The following is a 20,557-nucleotide window of genomic DNA, read 5'->3' as shown; positions in this document are numbered from 1 at the left end:
CCAGATGTGTACACAGGTGCTTCCCTTGCATTTTCAGCCAATTCTGCAAGCCAAACCCCTGGGAACTCCTCTGAGACATCATTCTTCTCTTTTTGAAATGTTCTTCTAAAAATGCAGCCCACACTCCGTGGTGCCCCCGAAACAGAGCGCCCACTGAAGACAGTGGTGCCCAAAATAAAAACAGAACTGCATCCGCAGAGGCTCTGCCTGAGTGATGGTGACATGGCCTCCTGAAAAAATAATGCAAAGTAAATTCTAAACCTTAATGTCAGATGTGATGGTGACACGGATCTTTTGTCAGACATCCATACCGCCCCGTTCTTATGTGTACCCAGTGGAATAGCACCAGCAATGTGGGGTTTTGTGACTTTCATTATTAATAGCTATTTTAAGAACTGCAGTGCAAATATTTATTCTCGTTTGAGGACAGCAGTTTTACTTAAAGCATGCTCCTCCTTTGCACATTTTCTGCTTTCATCAGGCAAAATTTAGAAAAAAATCAAAATTAAGTTTTGTTCTTGCTGCAGGTGGGCTTACTTAGGCAGAAGCTGGACAGTCTGGAAAAATGTAACTTAGCAATGACGCAAAATTATGAAGGACAACTGCAAACCCTAAAAGCTCAAGTAAGGAAACAATGTATTTAATCTCCTTTGATGATTTAACACATTTTGATACATGTTTTCACATATAAAATTATATCAAATTTATGTATTTATAAGTTGTATTGATTTTATTAAAATGATCTATTTTTAATACAAGTGAAGTTTTTATATTTAATGAAGGGTTATATGTTTGACTGTCTTTCATTGTTTTATTAGATTGTTTCTTTTATTAAGACTGTCAGCTCTTTATCCCTTTAACTGTTAGCATAGTGCAAGACTATTACCTTTCTATTCATCAGATGACTTGTTGATTAATTACATGATAATAGCTAGCAATGTGAACAACAAAAATGACTTTGCTATTATGAAATAGATAATTGAAGAGAAAAAAACTGGTCTTTGGTACTTCGATACTGGTAGGGCTATAGGTCTTCTGAATAGGAATTCGGAATAGAAATCTGAATAATCTGATTTTTTTGTTATTTATTCCTCCACTTCCTCACTGTGCTAGCAAGCCAAAAATCTTCTCTCCCTTACCACAAATATTGCATAGGGCAATCATTATCTGTGCATCTCAGATCTAGTAGCTGCTCTTGTCCTTGCTTAACTTAATAAATGAATCAATGGGAAATAACAGTTTGATCATGAAATTTATGAAGTGCAAAGATTTCACAAGTGATAATACAATTAAGTGAGCTTGAAGTAGTTAATTATTTCTTAAGTACCTTCTTAGGGAAGTCATCAGCTATTAAGATTGGATATGAAACATTTGATACCATTCAGCATAATCTTAAAAGACTGTCCAGCTAGTAAATTTACACATTTTTCCTGCAATTCAAAGAGCTGCCACTAGATGGTAGCTTGAATTACAAAACTAAATGGTTTTTCTAAGACTAAGCATTTAACACTTAACTCAATCAACCTTGTTTTTCCTGTAATCATAAAGCTCTGAAATACCAACATATATATTAAATCACTGTATTTGTTCAGTATAAACACGATCTGGAATAAGTTTTAAAAAAAAATAAAGAAATGGAGATACAAGTGATATACCATCTCAGAATTACATTTCATTAGTTCAGTTACTGCTTACCAGATCTTTAATCTCTGGGTTTCTTTTCATGTCCATTGTTAAAAAGTTGTAAGGCTGTTTACAGGTGCTGAGTGGTCATGTAATACATGAATCCCTGCCATTAGTTGCTTTGCAGCTTCATTTTATTACTTGGCTGCTGGCTAACCAACAAATTATTGCCTTATGGCAATTTCACAAAACTGTGTTCTGTGGAATGCTAATATTGAAAGTTTTAGGAAATGCTGTTTACTTCCTGGTGGCTCCTGGACATTCACAGTGCATGCTAGCATATGACAGGCTGTGCAAATTCCTGTTTCAAACAAATCCATTTAACCTTTTTAATCCAGCATTTTTCAAAACATATTTGATCATGGAACTGTATTTTTTAAGCTAAAACTGGCTTATACTGTAGTACACTATTACAGTGTAAACACTGTAAACATGTGTTTCATAGGATACATTTTGGAAAAACTACATTGTTCTTGAAAGAGCAGCCATCTGCTTCCACTACAGTTTTCTGCTCTTCTTTTCTTCTCATGTTAAAAGAAAGAAAAGAGTTAAAGAGGAGAGCAGCAGAGAAGGAAAGAGGGAAAAAGAGAGAACTGGTTTGCATAATAGCTCGTAATATGTCATTCTTCTAACTAGAAAATGCTATCTTGTAGCAAACATGCTTTGGTTGCTGCTAGCTCACTCTACTGATTCCTTCTTTGAAATTCCTGGTTTATCTACAATTTCATTTTCCTAAAATATTTTAAGGATATACTTTACCATACTCTTCTTTGAATAACTCAACTCTATCAAAACTTTCTCATAGAAACTGCTTCTTTTTATTTTATTTTTATTTTTTTTAAGATTTTATTTATTTATTTGACAGACAGAGATCACAAGTAGGCAGAGAGGTAGGCAGAGAGAGAGGGGGGGGGAAGCAGGCTTCCTGCAGAGCAGAGAGCCCGATGCGGGGCTCAATCCCAGGACCCCAAGATCATGACCCGAGCCGAAGGCAGCAGCCCAAACCACTGAGCCACCCAGGCGCCCCAGAAACTGCTTCTTTTTAAAAGAGAATATTTTCTTTTCCTTCTATCCATTATGAAACTATGATTAAATTATATATTATATATATTATATATATATATATTTTTATATATATATATATTTGAGATTTCCACTTCTGGTAAGGTGGAGTAGATGCATTTAGATCCTGCTAATTAAAACTAGAAAACCTGGACATTATTATAAAATGAGAAGACTCTAAGAAGTAGAGGGAGACAGGCCAACTAAAACCTTGGTATCCAAGGAGTGACATAGTAGTGAGTTCCCTGGGATTTCTCTTTGCCCCTTATATCCCATGCTGGGGAATGGAGAAGTTGACAACCCAGGCACAAACAAAAACAATCCCAAGGAATGCCTACTTTCTGCAGCCAAAAGACCCAGAAAAAGACTACTTAGCAAGATTATACACTTTTAGATAATAACTGTTCCACTCCAGCCAACACCACCGAAAAAGACTTTAGCCCCAAACCCACCCCCAGCCCAGCACAGACTATGTAGACAGCCTCTTTCTCATCAGCTTATAATGAGGTAGTCCAGGCTCCGGAGCCTGGGTGGTATGAGAGAAGACTGGAGTGGAGAGCCAGGAATCTCGTGACCAGTAAGCGTTGGCAAGGCCCTCCCCAACCCATGGTGTTAATGGAGGCCATGTGGAGAGCCTGGACTAGTATGCCCATTTGGTGGTGAGCAGGCAATCCCCCTCCTCTCTGAATGGTATCAAGGGAAGCCTAATGAGGAATCAGGATGTTTACCACCTCTCAGTGGTAAAGAGTCCACTTGCCCTCATTACACTTTCACTGAAGGACAGGTGAGAGGCAATAATAAGGGACCTAGGCCCCTCCAGTCAAGGTGGTATCATTGAAGACTAGTGGGGATCCTGAACTCCCATTTCCACCCAGCAGGGATAAGGAACATCTCCCTCGGGTTACCGACTGAGGCCAAGAGCTGAACTCCCACTGCCCCCTGGCAGTGATGAGGCAGCGTCTCCCTTTCCTTGCCAGAGTGCTGTCAGAAAAGGATGGCTGAAACACAATCCCTAAAGAAAATCTAGTACAATACCCACAATGTCCAAGTTTCAGTTAAAAAAACAACCCATCACACCAGGAACCAGGAAGATCTAAACTTGAATGAGAAAAGACAACCAAGAGATGGCAACACTGAGTGAATACAGATGTTAGAATTATCTAACAAGGATTTTAAAGCAGCTGTTATAAAAATGATTCAGCGAGCAATTACAAACACACCTGAAACAAATGAAAGTTATAGCCAAGAAACAAAACTATAATAAACAGCCAGTTAGAAATTTTACCTCTGGAAAATGAAATAGCCAAACTAAAAGAATTCAGTGGATGTACTCAAAAGTAGGATGAAGAGGACGGAGGAAATAGTTAGTGAGCTTAAAGATAACGGGATGGAAATTAACCAATCTGAACAACAGAGAAAAAACAGACTAAAAGAAAATGAAGCTAAGGGACATGCAGGACTATAACAAAAGATTGGAAATTTGTGTCATAGAGTCCCAGAAGGGAGAGGAGAGTGGGACTGAGAAAGTATTCAAAGAAGTACAGGTGAAAGTGTCAAAACTTGGTAAAAGATATAAACCTATAGATTCAAGAATCTGAGTGAAAGTCAAACAAGATAAATACAGAGAAACCAAGACCGAGACACATTGTAGACAAAGTTCTCAAAACCAACAGACAAAGAAAAAAAATCTTGGAAGCAGAAGAGAGAAATAACACCTTACCTACCTGAAGAATCAATTCAGATAACAGATTTCTCATCAGAAACCATGGAGGCCAGAGAATGTGGGACATTTTTCATTTGCTGAAAAACATAAATGTCAACCCAGAATTCTATGCCTAGAAAAAATATCCTTAGGAATGAAGGGAAAACCAAGTCCTTCTCAAATGAAGAGAATTTGTCACTAATAAACCTACCTTCAAAGAATGGCTAAAGAAAGTTCCTTTAGCAGGAAGGAAATGACAAAGAAAGAATCTTGAGATATCAGGAAGGAATAAAAAACAATGGAAAGCATTTTAAAAAATGGATAAAGCAATACTTTCCTTCTCTTTGAGTTTTCTAAATTGTTTGACAGATAAAGCAAAAATTATAACCATGTCTAACACAGTTCTTAATGTATGTTGAAGGAATACTTAAGACAATTATGTTACAAATGGGTCAGGGCAAAGAGAGACATAAAAAAAGTAAAACCTCTGCATTTCACTTGAACTGGTAAGATGTTGACACCAGTAGACTGTAATGACTTATGTATATATAATGTAATACCTAGATCACCAATTGAGAAAGCTATTCAAATAGATAATATTCAAATACCCTATAGATAAACCAAGAAAGAATTATAAATAATGCTCAAATAACCCTGAAGAAAACAGAAAAGCTAAAATAGAGAAACCAAAAACTGGAAAACAAAAAAGAACAACAAGAGTAAGGCTTAAGCTCTAATATATCAATAATTACATTAAATGGGAAATGTCTAAATACATCAGTTAAAAGATGTTGATTGACAGAGTAAATTAAGAAAATATGACCTCACAGTATGTTCTGTTCTAGAAACTCACTTCAGACATAACTATATAGGTAATTTGAAATAAAAAGGTAGAAAAAAATACCATGCAAATACTAATCAGAGCAGAAGCGGTGCCACGATAATTCTGTGGAGAAAGAAGAGTCTTTTCAACAAACATAAAGGCACAATTGAATATCCACATGTAAAAGAACTAAGTTAAACCTAAACCATAAATAAAAATGAACTCAAAATGGATTAAAGACCTAACTGTAAAAATTTAATCTATAAAGCTCGTAGAAAAAGCACAGAGTAGATCTTCATGACTTTGGATTAGGCAATGGTTTCTTAGATTTGGCACCAAAAGCACAAGAAAAATCAGATGAATTTAACTTCATTAAAATCAAACCACCTCTGTGCTTCAAAGGACACCATCAAGAAAATGAAGAGACAACTCACAAAGTGGGAGAAAATATTTACAAATGATATATCTGATAAAGGACTAGTATCCAGAAAAAAAAAAAAACTCGTACTAGTCAATAATAAAAAGTAAATGACCTAACTTTAAAATGGGCAAAGATATGAATAGACATTTTTTCAGAGAAGCTATACAAGTATCCAATAAGCATATGAAAAAATACTCAACATCATGAGTCATTGAGGAAATGCATATCAAATTACGAGATACTCATTCACCCTGGCCAGAATGGCTATAATCAAAAAGATGGACAATAGCAAATGTCAGTGAGGATATGGAGAAATTAGAACCCTGTATGTTCTCAGTAATACTGGGAAATGGTGCAGCCACTTGGAAAGTAGTTCGGCAGTGCCTTAAAAAGTTAAACTCAGAGTTTCCCTATGATCCAGCAATTCCACTCCTACTTATGTATCCAAGAGAAATAAATATATGTATCCACACAGAAACTTGTACACAAGTGCTCATAGCAGCTTTATTTGTAATATGCAAAAACTAGAAAGAATCCAAAGTCCATCGATTGATGAACAGTGAAACCAAATATGGCATATCCATGCAATGGCATACTATTTGGTATTGATCCATGCTACAACACAGATGAACCTTGAAAGCGTAAAGTGAAAGAAGCCAGACACAAAAGATCATATAATGTATGATCCCACTAAAATGAACTGATCCGAATAGGCAAATCCCTAGAGAGAGAAAGCAGATTAATAGTTTCAGGGACTGGGGGTAGGAGGAAATCTATAACCATTCTAACATTCTAGGGTTTCTTTTTGTGGTAATGAAAATATTCTGAAATCAGGTAATCTGATCGTTGCACAACTATGGAATATACTAAAAACCAGTTAATTTTATTTTAAAATGGTGATTTTTATGGCAGGTGAATTATATTTCAATTTTAAAAATAATATGAGAAGAAGAAAACAAGTGACTATATTAATATCAGAAAAAGTAGATGTGACCGTTCATAACTTTATTTGTGGGAGCCAAAATTGGAAATAACCAAAATGAATGGTCAAGCAAATGCAGTTCCCTCCATACCATGGAATAAGACTGAATAATAAAAAGGAATGAACTATTGATACAAGCATGCATCTTCTGGGCATTATGGGGACTAAAAAAACCCAATCTCAAAATGTCATATGCTATTTGATTCCATTTTATAAAATTCTCAAATGACAAAATTATAGATATAGAAATAAATTAGTGATTGCCAGGGGTTAGGGGTGGGAAGATGAGAGGTCTGAGTATCACTACAAAGGCAGGGAGGTCTCTGTGCTGTTGGAATGGTTCTGTATCTTGATTGTGGTTGTGGTCACACAAATCTACACAGGTGATAAGATAGCATAAAACTATACACATCTATTGTACCAATGTCATTTCCTGGCTTAATATTATACCGTATAATTATACTGTAATTATAATTATTTCAAAGTTCAAAATAAAACCAAAAAGCTTTTATAAATAGTTATCTAGAAATTTCTCCACAGATGTTGATGGATCATGCTGCTTCTAATCTATTATTGAAGGTATAACAACAACAACAAAAAAACCAACCAGAAAAAATAGTACAGTCTAAGTTAAAAGAATTATTGCTAAGAAAAAAATTGTATCAATTTGATACTTAAATTTACTTAAACTTCTATCAACATGAACAAGTAGTTTATGCTATTTGTAGCTTTTAAATTCAGTTTTCAGTTTTCAGTTTCTTGAATAAAATATACATACTTGTTATTTTATAGAAGGGGTTACTGAAATTAAAATTGTCAACACAAGATGGCACTAAATAAAAGAAAAAACTTGGTTTTTAAAACTTGTAAGCTTTGCTACATATGGTTAAAACAAAGCTGAATAAAACATTTATGTTTTGTTAAATGAGTGACTCATTTAACTGTGCAGTTGATGAAGTCCCAAATTCACATGAAAACCGAATGGTGTTCAGCTCCAATAATTTAGTTTTAATAACTGGTCCTGTCTTCACAAATCAGAAGATTTAAGCATTACTGCATTTTCCAATCATGACTTAAATCATCAAAGATGTGCCCAAGAAAAGAACTCTTGTGAATTCAAGTCAGAAAAGCGAGTCACTGGGGTGCCTGGGTGGCTCAATGGGTTAAAGCCTCTCTGTCTTCGGCTCAGGTCATGATTCTAGGGTCTTGGGATTGAGCCCAGGGTCAGGCTCTCTGCTCAGCAGGGAGTCTGCTTCTTCCTCTCTCTCTGCCTGCCTCTCTGCCTACTTGTCATCTATGTCTGTCAAATAAATAAATAAAATCTTAAAAAAAAAACTATTAAAAAAAAATAAAAGCCAGTCACAGTGAGACGTTGGAATTCTTTCTTACTTCCAGTTTTCCAAACTGACGAATAGCTTTGAGAAACTGAGACTACACCAGATGAAACAAAGTAAAGTTCGGCGAAAGGAGTTACCACACCTCAAAGAAGAAACACCCTTTGAACTGAGCAACTTGAACCAGAAATTAGAGGTGAGCCATGTACTTTGTTAGTTTCTTTCCTGCACCGTCAGGATCGATTCCTGCCGCTGCTACAGCCTGGCGGTCTCCGGTCTCCGCTGTGCTCCATGGCACGTACAGCTGTGGTAACAAACACCATTACAAATCAGCTGCTCATTCAATGTATTTTCTTAGTGCACCTTCCCTTTAGGCACTTAGCGAATTAAAACATCACTTTGATTTATGCATCTTTTATACAGATCAGCATTTTTGGAGAGCCAAAAAAAAAAAAAAAAAATAGAGTTCAAAGAAACTGCAGATGTTGAGTGAAATTGAAGGACATCCCTGGGGTCAGTTAAATTGAATATCTAATAAATCTTTTAATGGCTATTTAACTATTGGGTACTTAAATCCCAATGAAGCCTCCCAACAGTTTTTGGAAGAGGGCTTGGAGTTTCAGGGTTTTTTTCTTAAAGAGGTAGTGCCACTCCAAGACAGCAACCACATATTACCCAGAGCTTCGGAGATCTCTGTCTTATTATTCACGAACTCACTTATTTTTATCTCCTAACTTCCCGACCTTGGAAAAAGCAAACCCATTATTTTTCGGAGCCCTTGAGCATTCCTGCTAGAGGTCATGTAACAGCAGATAGATTCTACTCTAAATTCCTGTTGTTTAACCTGAGACCAGGTCCTAGGCCTTCCATTATTGTTCATTAATTGACCTCAAGATAGCCTATTCCATTTCTTCTTTTGCTCTAAAGCCCTAAAACCCAGCATCCCCCTTACCATCCCCAGCTGGTGATTTCCCTTCCTCCTACTTGCCTGATGCATCATAGTTGGCCTCTCACAGTCACCCAGGTGCATACCTAAGAATTGATCTTTTCTTTTACCCCCCATATCCAGCCCAGGTTTGCCCTTTTCCCTGGTCTCCTGCCTCTTAACTTCCTCCTAGCTAACTGCCGTTGCCCTGTTTGATTTTCATCATTTTACTCTTCAATTCACAGTCCTTCTTAAACTTTCCCTCCAAAATATCTTTAAAAGAAGAAAGAAAAATCTAGGACCACAACCCTAAAATTAACCTGTTGCAAGAACTTTACTGAAAAACTTGGGTTTTAGCTCTTAAATTCCTATAAATTTTACATTCTACTGAATAATACAGGTTTTTTTTAAAAAAAAAAAAAAAACAAAATTACTACTGCTAAGTAAAATTGACTCTATAGGAAAATGTACCATGTGCCACGTGTAACCAACTACCTGGCTCTTATGGTGGTATGACCAGACTGGCTTCAGAAATATCCTGATCTCAGAAGGTGCCCAAAGATGTGCTTTGACTGAAAATGCTGAGATCAAGTCACTGATTAGCTTTTAATTGATTTCTCATGGGGTTTTATGGGACAACCACAGCCATACAAATTATTCAGACAAAAAAAGTCTGAAATTAATATTAAGTACTTTGTGTGAACACTTTTGCATTTAGGGAATGAAATATTTACATAGAATAGATTTCATGAATTTATAGATGAAATTAGTAGCAAAATATGAGCTGGAGCACCTGGGTGGTTGAGTCGATTAAGCATCTGACTCTTGATTTCAGCTCATGTCATGATGTCAGGGTCATGAGATGGAGCCTCATGTCAGGCTTCGTGCTGGGGGTGGAGGCTGCTTGAGAGTATCTCTCCCTCTGCCACTCCCCTCCTCTGCTCAGGCACTCTCTCTAAAAAATATATATGTATGTATATATACACATATATACACATGTACACATATATGTGTGTATATATATCATATGTGTATATATACATATATATTATGTATATAATATATATATGACTTGATGGGTTTCTACTTATATAAAAATTTTTAAGCACACTGTATAGGTGGTTTAATCTGTATAATTATGGAAATACTTTTTACTTAGAGCCATATGAAAAATTAATGTGTAAGAGATGGGCTATTCCAGTTTTAGTCTGCATCTAAGCATGTTTTTCCTTTGGGACAAATGTTTATTCACTGGTCTAGTAACAGAGAAATGGGAAATAGCATGTAGATGTGGAAGAACATGACAGTTTATAATTTAGAACACTTCCTGACTGACTCGTTTATTTGCCTTGTGACCTGTAGGCAAGTTGTTAGCCTCCCAGAGATTTCATTTTTTCACCAATAATTGGGGTTAAAATATCTTATAGGTGACATTGTGGCTACATGAGAAGAAAATACACATTTGTATATATTTAGATGCACACTGAAGCATTTAGAGGTGAGGATACATGAGGTCTGGAAGTTGTCTTAAAACAGTCCAACAAAGGGTGGAGAGAGGGGGGATGGAGGTGGTTAGGTTGATGGTGGTCAAACTGGGTGAAGGGTACATGGGAGTTTTTTTTAAATCTCTACTTTTATGTAAGTATGAAATGTTCATACTAAAAAGTGAAAGCCATCTTACAGGTAGAGGTTTGTAGAGCCCTTGGCATATACCATCACTAAGGAAATGTGAGTTTGTCTTCCAGTATTTAGTAAAGGGATTAAAAACCATATAATATAATGGACTTCCCCTAGAAATTAATCTTAATGACCCTGACCCACTCTCAACCTTGAAGAACCAGAAAAGTTTTTCCAGCCGTGGGGAATTTACTCTGGAGGTTTAGGCAAGTCTACGGACTCTCTGAAACCTAGTAGAGACAACTCCAGCCCCTAAAAAAAATCCTAATAAGTCTCCCTAGGTCTCTTTATGGTCCCATAACCTATGGATATGTTTGTGGGCTTGAAACCAGTTTTAAAACCAATACATCTGTAACATCAAGAAACCAGGACTGTTATGAGCACCTGCTGATATTTCTGTGACCCAAATTTCTAGCCTACTTGGTCTCATTCTTGACCTCATTTCTACCTGTTGTAGAATTCGTAAAGAGAATTTGCCTTCTCTTAAAGCATGCTGGGAAATATTTATTTTCAAGATTGAGATTGTCGGGTGTGTGTTGCTAAATACTAGTATTATCTGAAAGATATGAACCGTGTAAGTCAACCTTGTCCATATTTTGACTTCTAACTCCAAAAATCCCTTCCAAAATTAAAAGTAAACAGGAATTTTAAAAATCTGCATTATACTAATTTGAAATATCAGCTATTTTATAAAGGAGCCTAGTTTTGTAAATTTGTCGCTATTATTGAAGACCCTGTTTTTGTGTACCTAATTTTAAATTGTGAAATGTCAGAATCAAAGTCAATAACTTTATATGAACTGTTCCCATTTGTCTTAATAAACATGATCCATTTATCATAGGGTATTATATATTTAAAGGAGGGCATATCTATAGTTTTCCAACCTTATGACTACCACTCAATTTCAGGTCATCTTTAATTACTGTAAGAGCCTCCTAATTTATAGCCTTCCTTGACTGATTGATTCCCAAAGCCATATCCCTTCCTTGTGTTAAGTTGTGAACATTCATGTTCTACAAATACACTACTTTGAACAAAAACTTGTAGAACCAAGTATGTTGCATCAAACTCATTACCCCACTTCTTCCCCAGGGCAGCTCTGCTGGTATCCTAAGTTAGGACTGAAATAGCTGTTCTGTTCCCCCAGAATGAGCTGATTTTGGCTTTACCTTGGACAGTAGCCTTGAAATCCACAAGGGGACAAAGTCACTAAATCAGTCCAAGCCTCATCCCATAAAAACAAACAAATAAAATTAAGAATACAGGTTTGGTGATAAGAATCAGAAGCTATATCTAGTAATAAACTCAAGATGAGTGACTTTATTTTGTTTTCCAAATGAGGAAAGAATGGATATAGTTGTTTAGAATGAAGATGTACAAATGAAAGAAGCCTTACTCATTGTGCTTTTAAGTGAATAATTTTCTTCAATTTATGTTTGTCCCCCACTTTTTAAAAAGGAATTTAGAGCAAAGTCAAGAGAATGGGACAAGCAAGAGATACTCTATCAGACTCATCTGGTTTCTTTAGATGCTCAACAAAAATTATTATCTGAGAAGTGTAATCAATTTCAGGTACATTACCTAATACTACCCTCTAACTTAGAAAAAATTAGAGGTTAACTATTACCATCTTTGTAACCAATCTTATTACAGATAAAAATGCCAACTAAGAGAAAATAACCAGAGTAGATCTAACACTGGGTAAAGTCGCAAGTGCATGAAAATTTGTAATGGTGAATTTAGTCTACATGTCTCAAAGGATGGTACTTTTAAAAGTGACCATTTGATTATATCATTAAAAAACGTATGTTTTTGCATGCCTATGGGCAAGTTGCTTAAAAAGACTGAGATTGCTTGGTTCCTGACCTCGAGAACCTTACAGCTTAGGTGTAGAGACAACACATGTATATATTTACAGATAATTAATGGCAAGTGAATAGGAAACCCTTTTAGAGTTCAGAGGAGTAAGGGAAAATCTTGGGCTGAGATAGTGAGCAATTGTCCTCCAACAGGAGTAGGACTGGGCTGGACCTTGAAGAATGGTTGTATTTTGAGAAGATATTTTGGGTGGTGGAAGTAATGGGAGTAAAATGACTGAAGCAAGAGAGCAAAAGGAAAATTATGGGTATTGAAAATGCGCCAGTTGGCTGCGAGTCCCTGTGGAAGGCGAGGAAGGGTAGGAGTTGGTAAGCCTGGTGAGTTGGATACAGATTATAATAAGCTTTAAAGTCCTGGCCAAGGAATTTGGAATTTTTATTGAAGCCAGTGAGAAACTGTGGTTTTTGTTTGATTTTGGTTTGTTTTCTTACTTTTCATTCTTTACATTCCTTGAATTACTTAAGTTATATATGGTCTCTGAATTCAACAATACAAAATAATCCAATGTAAAACCTATAACTTCATCTTCTCTATTCTTATTGATTTAATACAAATAATAGGTGTTTTTCTTTCTGTACTTTTTCTTTGTTTGTACAAACATGTAAAGTATGTATTTGGGGGAAGTTGTATATTTTTTCCTTTTTAAAATTTTGCTGTTTTACTTAATAATTATCCTTCCTCATGGATATTCTTTCAAGTCATTAATTAATTCTGAATAATATTTAATAGAATTTGGTTTCTATTACCATATGTATCATAGTATATAGTAGCTATACCATAATTCTTTCAATCATTTCCTTATTGATGAGCATTCAGGTTGTTTTTAGGTTTTTTGCTATTATAATACTCTAACAAATATCCTTGTACATACATCTTTAAATGCTAATATTTCTCTTTTGTTAGATTAAAAATCCTAGAAATAATTCTTGAGCCACAGGGCATTATGTATATTCAAATTTTTATGATAAATACCAGCATATTACTTCCCAAAAGATTATAGTAATTTTCATTCATGGACATTTTGTGGGGGTACTCATATATTCACCAATATGGAATGTTATCAGTCTTTTTATTTTTACCAACTTGGACTGATAGCAGAATGGCTTGGTTTGTTTTGCATTTCTCTGACTACTTGTAAGGTTGAGCATCTCTTCCTTTCCTTCTTAGACTTTTCTATTTCCTTTTCTGTGATTTCCTGTTTATAAATTTTGCCAGTTTTTCTTTTGTTGTTTCTCTTTTTCTTATGAATGTAAGAAGTTTTTGTACATTAAGAATTGTTGACCCTTGTTATACATGTTGACAAGTCTTTCCTACAATCCAAGTGTCTTTGTTTAATTTTGTTCATTTTGGTTATTTTCCATCCTATTGACCTTTTCAACTATTGTGTGATTGTAGCCACAATTTTCCTCTTCTGTACATTGTTTCTTACTTATTAAGACTTCCCTACTCCAAACCCCCTCCCCTACTCTGTGTCTTTGCTCTGAGGTTCTACAACTATGTTTTCTCTTTACATCATCTGAAATGGAGGTTTTAGAAAAAAAAAAAAAAAAAACAAGACTGAATTACAAAGAGAAACTCCACTACAAACATACTGAAAGATGTTTTTCCCAAGCCTTTTCTCCCATTCTTGAATGTTATTTATGGAAGCTTAAATACGATGTTCTCCCTTTCATTAACACAGTCTTAATCTTTCTCAGAAACAGGCACAAAGTTACCAAACTCAACTCAGCGGTAAAAAGCAGTGCTCAGAAGACAGCAGCTCAGAAGATCCTCGGTTGATGTGCGACCCGGATCATAGTTGCGAAGCCAGTGAAAGAGATGAGTTCATTATTGAAAAACTAAAGTCAGCTGTGAGTGAAATAGCATTAAGCAGGAATAAGTTACAAGATGAAAATCAGAAGCTCTTACAAGAACTGAAGATGTACCAAAGACAGTGCCAGGTGATTCTTTATTTTACAACTGATACTGCCCATGAGTTGTAGAAATCGTGACTGAACTGGTATATAGATTAGAAAGCTAATTTTCTATGCCATGTATAAATTCTGTTCCTTGTTCTTCTTAGTAATTCTCACTTGATAGGTAAATTCTCTAATCCCATAGATGCTTTTCCCCACCAGAGTGAACATGAGTCCTCCAGTAGTACAGAACGATGGCGTTTCCAGGACAGAAGAGCGCTCACTCACAGACCCCGTGCCTAACACATGGCCCTCTGGCCACACGCTGTCCTGTGTCCCCAGATTCTCTCTGACCCTGTGCCTCCCTGACTTGCAGAAATCCTGGGTTGAAGACCCAGGAGACCAGTAAGGGTCAACAATTCTTAGTGTACAAAAACTTCTTACATTCATAAGAAAAAGAGAAACAACACAAAAGAAAAACTGGCAATTACCTCTAATTACCTCAATGAGAGGCATGGAGGTCACTCCCTGGGATTTATCACTGTTCACTTTACCATAATCATTTACCAAGTAGTCTGGAGTTTGGGGTGGGGGGAGTTGTTTGTTCTTAAGAAATTTCTATCCTGGCAGATGTGATTGCTGGTTTTTCTAAGCATGAATTTTCTTCTTAACCCAGCAATCTTTCTATCTCTTCCTCCCTCCCTCCTCCTTCCCTTTCTTCCTCTCCCTGTTCTTTTGTCCTTCCTTCCTTCCTCTCCTCCTTCTCTCTCTCTCTTTCTTGTCTACTTCTGCGTCACTAAGAAAGTAATACAGCATTCATCAAAATTGGTCATTACCAATTTCTTTACTCAATATATATTTCTTATTTCTATAGTTGACAGATTCTATAGTTTTATCTCCAATTTTGGTCTTATCTCCTCCCTACAAGCATTTGGCCTCTTTCTACCAGCTCGAGCATGTCTGCTGGCCCATTCTTAGTTCCACTCCATCCCTTCCTCACGCTGAGATATAAACTCTGGAGGTCACTATCTGAGCAGACCTCCACTTCTCTAAGATATTCCTCAGGATCTTCTACCACTTACATTCCCGAGGTCATTTCTTAGTCTTGGGCCAACTCCTCATTTCCCCATCCTGCCACATTATATATGGGATTCGTTTTTTTCTTTCTTTCTCTACCGGCATCTACTCCTCCATTTCCTCTTTCTCCATGTCTGTAGGGGGGCTGAACACAAGGCTCCCAGTTTCTCCTCCTCCATGGTATTTCTAAGAGAAGGACATCTCCTTCATCCCTAAATCCAGCTTTGTGGGGGGGGGGGCAGGGCTGTGATTCTAATACAAATTATCATATAGATGTAAACAAACAAAGTGAGCAAACCACAGATCCTAAGCCCTGAACAAGCCACAAATTGTTTAGAAATGGGGGTGGTACCAATGGTGTTTTCTCCAGCTTTGCTATACCATAAATCAGACTAGCCCTTCCTCTTCTACTTGAGAGGCTGTCAGGTGGCTTCTGGTGTTCAGTTTGCCTATCAGCCCACCAGTCCTGACTGAGGGGTTTGCAGGACCTCTACTTCTGAGGGCATTTTCTCTCAGGGGCTCCCTTCTCAATCTCCCTGGGCAATTGGTCAGACCTCTGTCTTTTATTTCAAGACATTCTGCAGCTGTCTTTGTACTGCTAGAGTCTGCACCGGGATCACAGTCAGTAAGTTAGGAGAATATATTTGTGGGTCGTTTCCAAATATTCTCCCCTGGGCTTTAGGTCCTCCAGCACAGACTGAAGAGTCAGTCTTCTTTGTCCCTTTTTGAGGTCTTTTTGGTTCTGGTCCCCAGAGATCTATTTTCTGTTCTATTCTCTTTAGTTTTCCCTAACGTATTTCATGAGTGAGCCCAGTTATGGAGTCTGCTTGTATGCTTCAGTGAGGTTCAACTTCTCCACTAACATCAGTTCCTCTTAATCTCCCCCTCCCAAAATTTTGTCTGGACCTATTATAGCATCCAAGAACATTCTCTGTTATAGGCTGAGGTTCAGCCTTCAGTTGTTGGGCTCACTTGGAAAATAGAAATGGCTGCTCTTACCCTGTATTCTAGAAACAGCCTCTGTTCTCCTTCCTTGGCGGCATGACTGACCTTCTCTATAATGCTTTCCTTGACCAGCACCACCTTTCTCCTTCTCAGAATTTCATCTGTTATATTTTTCCAGGAAGGGAGTTGAGGAATCTGGTTAAAAGAAAGAATATTGCAGATAGGAAAAGTGTACATTGAGAAACATTAATAAATTCACATTCTCAGTTCAGACTATAAACTCTTCCCTCTCTCCAAGTGAATGACTTATATGAACACTTCTCACACTGACACTCCTATTGACAAGAAGGGAGAAGGTGCAACCAGAGAATCTGAACGTGTAGCAGGAAGTAGAGACCTCAGACCACCTAATGGTCAAAGCCTCCCTGTCCTTTGGGAGATGTGTCCTTTGGGAATAAATCAACTCTCCTGACCCAAGTTCAGCAGGGTATGCCTCATCCTTCTGCCCAAGAGCTCTACAGACTTCTCAGGACTTACATACATGCACTCCTGAGAAGGCTCCATAGCTCGTCTGGCCTAAGGAAAGGCCATGTTATCCACTTTCACTTTTCCTGATATATATGTATATTAACATACATAATGATTTACCAATGTTCCTGAATATATACTAAAAAAATAAAAGCCCAGCCACTCATAGAAGTCAATCAATTGTGAAATAATTCATATTGATATTTATACCAAAGGTTATAAAATAACAGTATTAGTTGTCCCTAAACGTTATGACTTTCCTTTAAATCGGTGATTCTCTAGTGGAGTGATTTTGCTTCCCAAGTGACACCTGGTGATGCTTGGATATATCTGTGGTTGTCATAATGGGGTAGAGGGATGCTATTGGCATCTAGTGTGTAGAGGCCTGATACACTACATCCAATAATGCACAAGACAACCCCCACAACAAAGAATTATCCAGAACAAAGTATAGATAGTGCCGAGGTTGAGAAAACTTGATTTAATTTTGAAATATTTCTTTTTCTCATATTCTTCATGAGGAATTTTCTACTCTATTTTATGGTCTTTTTCATAGTTAATGATACATTTTAATATGACCCTTATTTATCTTTATTTCTATGCCAATTTCTATGAGACAATTTGCCAAAGTTATTTTTACAGATTTTTGTTCACTAAACAAAAATAATTTAGTTATCCTTAGGTCTAGGGATATTATTAAATTTAAACCAAGAATCTCCATTTTGTATTTCACAAAAGAATCACATGTATTAAAAAACCAAATTATCCTGGAGTATGCTTAACATATGAAAGTATGCTTTAAGTGAAAAAGATCTTTGAGAAGTAATTTGGTTCAAAAACTTGAAGGTAGCCAACAGATCAGATTTCTATGCCCAAGAAAACACTACTTGTTTTTGATGTCTTTAGAAGACAAATGCTGAAAATAATGCTTTTATTTGCCCTTTTCCTTGTTTTATTTATAAATTTGACCTATGTTTCATTCTCTTGCTTTAAAGCAAATACGAAATAAGAAGTTATCAATTATTTACTATTTGGTATCTGGTTTGAAGGTTTAAAAAGCACTGCTCTCAAACCATTAGGCAAATTTCTAACTAAATAGATGGGCCTTAAACTTGTTTTACAAAATTCATATTTTACCAAATGGGAATAATTAGAGGTAAATAATCACTTAACCAGTACATATATTTAGAAAGAAGTTTCTCTTCTCTTTTTGCAAACCTGTCATGTGACAGTGTTCCACATCTCACACATGAATTTAGAAAGACAACCATTTCAATTTGAATTACTGTCACTTATAGTATATACAATTCTCTTTAGTTTACAACACACTTTAATGCCAGCTGCATCTGGATTTTCACATGAATCACATCTCACTTGTCTTTCCACAACTTTGAAATGTGTCTGCATACATATTAATGCCATTGCACATATTTATTTACTACACTATACTATGCTCACATTTTTAAAATATGTGGCATTTCCCATTAGAAGTTAATGACAAAAAGAAATTGTTGCGTTTTTCTAATACCTATGCCCCCCCAAAACTGACCTTTTCTGTTGGCTTGTTAATGGATCCTTAAGGCACTAGAGCCACATTGTCCCACAGAAATACAATACAAGTCACAACTATCATTTTACATTTTTCTAGTAATCACATTAAAAAAAGTCATAAGACATGGATGAAATTAATACATAATAGTTATATATTTTATTCAAACCAACATATATCTAAAACATTAACATTTCAGGGTGCCTGGGTGGCTCAGTGGTTAAAATATTATCATTTCAACATATAATCAACGTAAAAAGTTATTAATGAGATAATGAGATATTTTACATTTCTTTTCATACTAAGTCCTCAAAATCTGGTGTGTAGTTACACTTACAACATACCTCAATTTGAAAGACAAGTAGTCACTGGAAATACTTGATCTGTGTTTAGATGTCATAAAATTTACAGTTCAAAAAGTAGATTTACAGGCGCTCCTGGCTGGCTCATTCGGTAGAGGATGCCACTCTCGATCTTGAGGTTGTGAGTTCCAGCCCCACATGGGGGGGGGGGGTCCCGTTTACTTAAGACAAAAAAAAAGTAGATTTACATATTTAATTTGTTCCAAACAATCTTGATAGTATTCTGGTCACTGAACCAAGTACCAAAGAGTCCTTTTTAAAAAATATTTGCATCCACAGTGACAAATAATTAATTTGGATTTTATGCAAAAGCATGCCAATTTTAAAGCTACATCTAAGTTAAACAAATTCACTAATTCTGTGTCATCTCAGTATTATTGACATTGAATTCAAAGGGATATTGCATTAAGTCAAAAAACAACTCTCAATTTATCTGTATCAGCAAAGCCTCTTTTCTTGTACTTTTATAGTCAATTTACATAATTCTGTCTATTATAATTAAAGTATTTTGCATATTCATCCATGCTAGAAAAACGTGTCAAATCATTATTATTGATTTATATTATGAAAAGTTTCAATTTTGATAAATTCTCTTACCTGGGTAGCTAGATCACAAATAAGCTTATTTTTCCCAAATATCAGTCTTATAGGTATTCTTTTCCAATAACAGTAAACAAATAAACTATCCCCAGGGTTACTGAATTTTAATTAACTCTAGCCCATGGTGACTCTGCATTTCAATGGCCTGGAGTTAAAGCCTTTTTATCCTCTCCTTTCCCCAAGTGAAGCTTCTTGCCCACGTGTAGCTTCAAGTGGTGGCAAATCTGCAAGTCAGGGAGCCCAGATGGTGCCTTCTTCAATTAGCCAAAGTAATGGATGACATATACATCAAATCAATTTGTTTTTCTACTTGTGAATCTATTGTTTCACATTTCTTTTGTTTATTTTGAAATTTCAGCCTCATCTGAAAAATCCTCACTGTTTGAAACAGGGGCTTTATTCAAACACATCTTTATCTAAACAAGTTTATTAGATCACCTGTTGGAATATATTTTTACTCTTATTTCCAAGTCAGCGGGGAACTTGTGGGGCTAATGTATTGCAGTGAGGTCTTTCCACAAACGCAGGTCTCTAGGTCTCCCGGAAAATAATATAAATCTAAGGCTTTGGTTAAAAAAAAGTTTCTTTGGGAACTCATATGTCCTATACTGTCTGCATAATTATATTTCTAGGCTCTCTGAATTTGGGGATAAGAATTAATGAATAAGGAAACATGCCCAAAGCTTGTACATGAAATTTTATAGCAGTATTATGGCCAAAAAGAAGAAACATCAGATGTCCAGCAACTGGCAAACTAATAAACAAAATGTGGCATATTCATATAATTAAATATTATCCCTCACCAAAAAGGAATAAAATCCCAATACCTGCTATAACATGGATGCACCTTGAAAGCATTATGCTGAGTGAAAGAAGCCAGTTGCAAAGGCCACATGTTATAGGATTCCATTTGTGTGAAATGTCCAGAATAGGCAATTCCATAGAGACAGAACATATGTTCATGGCTGCCAGGGACAAGGGGGAGGGAAATTGGGAAATGAGTACTAATGGATATGGGGTTTATTTTGGTTGTGATGAAAATGTTCTGGAATTAGTGGTGATACCTGCAGAACTTTGTGAACATACTAAGGTCCGCTGAATTATATGCTTTCAA

At 36.2% G+C, this 20,557-nt stretch overlaps 1 protein-coding gene across 10 annotated transcripts in view; it reads left to right on the top strand.

The window, feature by feature from the left end:
• The window catches only part of DEUP1 (deuterosome assembly protein 1), an 82,442-nt gene that overhangs the window by 21,193 nt on the left and 40,692 nt on the right, over positions 1-20,557 (top strand). For 7 of the 10 annotated variants that reach the window (XM_082682677.1, XM_082682676.1, XM_082682684.1 and 4 more), the window contains exons 4-7: positions 528-623; positions 8,069-8,203; positions 12,068-12,181; positions 14,185-14,427. In XM_082682677.1, coding sequence (XP_082538803.1) covers positions 528-623; positions 8,069-8,203; positions 12,068-12,181; positions 14,185-14,427 — 588 coding nt within the window. The remainder of the gene's footprint in view (positions 1-527; positions 624-8,068; positions 8,204-12,067; positions 12,182-14,184; positions 14,428-20,557) is intronic. The other 3 variants (XM_082682682.1, XM_082682681.1, XM_082682680.1) reach the window with 1 other exon arrangement.

The sequence above is a fragment of the Mustela nivalis genome, assembly GCF_964662115.1.
Source record: "Mustela nivalis genome assembly, chromosome: 9".
Taxonomy (NCBI): domain Eukaryota; kingdom Metazoa; phylum Chordata; class Mammalia; order Carnivora; family Mustelidae; genus Mustela; species Mustela nivalis.
The sequence above is the reverse complement of the archived record's forward strand: the minus strand, read 5'-3'. Positions and strand labels throughout refer to the sequence as shown.